The 4,192-nt window shown below is 51.1% G+C and overlaps 1 protein-coding gene across 2 annotated transcripts in view; it reads left to right on the top strand.

Annotated features, from left to right (window-relative positions):
• PPM1D (protein phosphatase, Mg2+/Mn2+ dependent 1D) overlaps positions 1-4,192 on the top strand; it is a 19,765-nt gene continuing 15,573 nt past the window's right edge. Inside the window, exon 1 of one of the 2 annotated variants that reach the window (XM_027698688.1) lies at positions 1-560. In XM_027698688.1, the coding sequence (XP_027554489.1) occupies positions 125-560 (436 nt within the window). In that variant the 5' untranslated portion in view covers positions 1-124. The remainder of the gene's footprint in view (positions 561-4,192) is intronic. The other variant, XM_027698687.1, reaches the window with a different exon arrangement.

Genomic DNA, 4,192 nt, shown 5'->3' with positions numbered 1-4,192 from the left:
CGGACATGCCCGGGCAGCCCCGGGGACACCCGCAATAGTCCTCGCTGTCGGCGGCGCTGGGCGGGGAGCGGCGGGCGAGCTGCCCCCTCGTCCTCTCCCCCCCCCCTTCCTCCTCCTCCTCCCCATGGAGGGGCCGTACGCGCTCGGGGTGAGCGTGTTCTCGGACCAGGGCGGCAGGAAATACATGGAGGACGTGACCCACATCGTGGTGGAGCCCGAGCCGCCGCCAGGGCCGCACAAAGGCGGAGCGGCGCCCGCAGGCCCCGGCGCCTCCGAGCCCCCGGCCGAGGGCGGGCGGCGCCGGGGGGGGACCCCGCGGGCGGCCGAGGAGGGAGCGCAGCCCCCCGGCAGCGGCCCCGGGCGGCGGCCCCGCCGCTCCGTCGCCTTCTTCGCCGTGTGCGACGGGCACGGCGGGCGGGAGGCGGCCCAGTTCGCCCGGGAGAACCTGTGGGGCTTCATCAAGAAGCAGAAGGGCTTCGGCTCGGCCGAGCCGGCCGAGGTGTGCGCGGCCCTGCGCAAGGGCTTCATCGCCTGCCACCGCGCCATGTGGAAAAAGCTGCGTAAGTCCCCGCGCCCTCCGCTCTCCCTCCCGCGGGAGAAGCGACCCCGCCATCCCCCTGCGCTGCTCCGCGTTTTAGCCGCCTTTTCCTTCCCCCCGCACTATTGTGAGTTACCCCTCCATCGCTGCCCCCTCCATCTCTGCTCCCTCCGTCTCTGCCGTCCCTGGGGTGGGATTCGAGGTCTCGATTCGAGTCGTTCGGTGGAACGAGAAAAACTGGAGCGCGGGCTGCGAGAGAAAAGATGTAAACACAGGGCGGTGAGGACGCGCTGTTGTGTAGCTGGGAATGGTGTGATGGGAGAGCCGCCGTTTGTTTTCGGCGTGTTACAGGTCGGATCTCCAAACCGGATTTATTTGGAGGTCTTCGCCTTGTTGCCCTGGGCTCCCACTTAGATTTCCCTCGGATCATTTAAAAAAAAAAAAAGTTAACCGGGCTAGGACGGCGTTTTTTCCCTAAGTGTGCTGCTTCCAGTTGTTTTTGTGAGTCCTGATGGAAGGATTGAAATGTGGCTGGTGTATAACGGGTACTCGTGTTGTTGTGTGAGCAGCGGGGGTTACGCAGGGTCCCTGCCAAAACAGAGAACACGCTCGGTATCCTGAATATTCTGTATATTGTTTGCTTAACTGCAGGAGGATAGAATAACTGCAGGGGTCCTAAAGAAGGAAGGGTAAAGGAAAGAGAGTGCCCAGGCAGGTGACAGTCATCATTCCTGTGCTAGTGAGACTGAAGAATTGAGTTTTTGAAAGGTATTTTTTTTCTGGGTAAGGTGAAGGTTATGGTTTAGAGTATGGTGGTTGTTTATATGGGATGTGTAGAGTGTGTGTGTACTGTGTACGGATTTAAGTGTTCAAAAGCCTCAGGAAGAAAAAAATACAACAGCAGCATCCAGCATATGAAGACAGAAGGGTGTGGAACGCTGGAAAATGGGATCCAAAACACGGTGACATAATGACAGTTGGGCTTGGGAGGGAAACCTGAAAAGCAAGAACTGCACTCTGAGCACCCCCGGGGGATTTCAGTGAAGTGATTCAAGGGGTGGGGGGGATTATAATGTCAAAACGGTTTCGTTTTCCTTTTTCTTGAACAGCGAAATGGAGAAGTTGTGCAAATGTCAGATGCTTGAGAAATGCAGGGGAAGGAGTAGCAGGGTCGAGGGCACTCTGAAACTGTGCAGAGAGGAAAGGGTGTGAGGTTTAGGAGCAGCAGAACCTGCCCAGAGCCCCGATGTTGGGGTGGGTGCCCTCCTGGGCGGCAGAGCTGGGTGATAAGATGTGTGAGCAGGGGAAGGTGGCATGGAGGGGAAGATAAGGAGCTCAATTTTCTAGCTGTGGTATCCCTGGTGTGCTATTTGTCACTGGGACCAAAGGCAGAGTGTGCAGGAAGCCTTGTTTTAGTAATGCGTGTTTAGCAATTACCACCGGGGCTGTGGAAGCAATTTAAATTGTTGGGAGAAACAACATCGCTCTGGCCTGTGAGTGTTTGATGACAGTTCGGGGTGTTTTGTAAACTCCAGAGTATGTTTGGCCTTGCTGATTTGTGCTGCACGTGTGGAGGTGACACTGTGGGCACGAAATGGAGAACCGGGTGTTTTGGTATCTTGGAAAGTCAAAGAACAGCTTGGAATTGTGGTGTGGGGGATGGAGGCTTTACTGCTTCCAGTTGGAAGAGAAGCCCACACTCAGCTGCTCTGTTGGTTGTTGGAAGCTCTGGGATCATCTCCTGGGGTAGACACAAAACATGCTGATTGTGAGAGTACCAGAAAAATTAAAAGAGAAAAATACCCTTTTGGCATTGCTGATAATTTTTGGCATTAATTCTATAGTAATAAAAATTTGTACTAAAGACCTTCTGGAGTAAAGGTTCATATTGGAAGCTACAAATCCAGTTTATGAGTTTATGAGCTCAAAGTTACAAGGCTGAGTGAAGGGTAGTGGTTTTCAAGTAGAGGGGAGAGTCGTTGTAGGAAGATGTTCTTGCTTAGGTGACAGGATTGCTGAAGACATTGCTGGAGGAGGGGGGTGAGTGGCTTCAATTCTAATACTTGAGCTCAGAAGAAAACTCAGTGGTTTTGCTGCTTCTGCTGATTTCTAAATGTCCTAAGAGAGAACTGTGCTGGGTCTCATAGTTCTCTCTGCACAGGAGCAAGGCACGAGCTGCAGTCCCTGCTGAGCAGCAGATCAGTTCTGCTTCTGTTGAGCCTAAAATCTGAGCCTGCTCTATCAGTCTTTCTCTCACAAGTGGGTGATTTCCCCTCTCTGTCTCCTCGTCCCCATAAAGACTGATTTGACTCTCTGATAGGTTTTATTGCCGTTGAGGGGTTGTTCCACTGACAGAAGCTCATTAGTCGCAGCTTGTTTTCTGTTAAGTGCACGGTTGAAGTCCTCATTACCACTTGGCTCCCTCCCTCGTTTGCCTCCCATTTGGAATGTGTTACATTTAATATCCACAGCTAAAATTGCCAGACAAAGTGCTTCCAATAAGCTGATTGAATGTTTGTGTTCCTGAAATAAAGCTACTCCGAGGGAGAAAGTGTGGTTTGGTGTTTAGAACACAAAGCTTAGAACGCTGTTAGAGCTTAAATGTTTAAATTGTGCTGGATGTCTTGGGAGTGCAGCTTTTACCTTCATCCTGCCTATAAATTCTGCTTCTCCTTCAGCACTTTTCCCTCAGTCATCTGAACATTGGAACTTAAATTCCTCATTTTTTGGTTCTGCTTAAAGCAGTCGAAGTTTAAAATCTGTATCTTCACAGAGGGGAAGGCGTAATTGTGTTTAATTCCTCTTTTCTCATCTGTTTGTTTCTGGTGTGTTTGTTGTGTCCTAGGAAAGCACAGCCTGGCTGGGGTATTCCCTGCAGACAGCTTGTGTCAGGGTGGAATTCCTGCCTTGTGAGCCTGACTTGTGAAGTGCAGGAGATGGAATGTGACAGGGAGATGAGTCTCCCCGTGGAGTTTGTCTGGAGCCGTGAGTGGGTGCAGTGAAGAGGAAACAGGAGGTTGCTGTTGACAGTTGAAAATCAACTGATAACTGGGAATTGGAGTTGGGATTTCGGTGGGTGCTGGAGCAGGGAGGAGGTGCTTTGGCTGAGCTGTCTCTGTGGAGGTTTGGAAGTAGATGTAAAAACAGAAAAGGCACGAAAGGGAAATTTGGGTTGAACATAAATGGGGAGAGCAGTGTAATAGGAAGTTAATATCAGTGGTTTGAGGGCAAAGCAGTTGAGAAAGAAGGAGATTTCCTTAGCCATGTGTAGCTGACAGCAGTGTAGGGATGCTGTTGCTCTGGTTTCAAGGGGTATCTCCTGTAGAAGTTGGATGTTGGGTTAAGGAGAGCATCTCTAACCAGTCTGCATCAGTCCTCTCAAAGGAAATGTGGGTAAAACAGTTGAGATGTTGCTCAGCCTAAAACGTTGTTGTTCAGCTATAAAAATAAAAGAACACTTTCTTTCCCTCCAAGGGGATCAGGAACGTCCAGAAATCCTGATTGCCAGTCCAGTATCCAGACAAAATAATGGAATTCATGACATGTTTACTTCTTCAGACAGAGAAATGAACAGTAGATCTTAATGAAACACTCTGGATCCTGCTCGAGGAGCACATCTTCCCCTGGGTTCTAGGAGCACATCTTCCCCTGGGT

This window comes from Neopelma chrysocephalum, unplaced genomic scaffold (genome assembly GCF_003984885.1).
Source record: "Neopelma chrysocephalum unplaced genomic scaffold, ASM398488v2 Primary Assembly neopelma1_132, whole genome shotgun sequence".
Lineage (NCBI taxonomy): Eukaryota > Metazoa > Chordata > Aves > Passeriformes > Pipridae > Neopelma > Neopelma chrysocephalum.
This window is presented reverse-complemented; position numbering and strand designations above follow the sequence as displayed.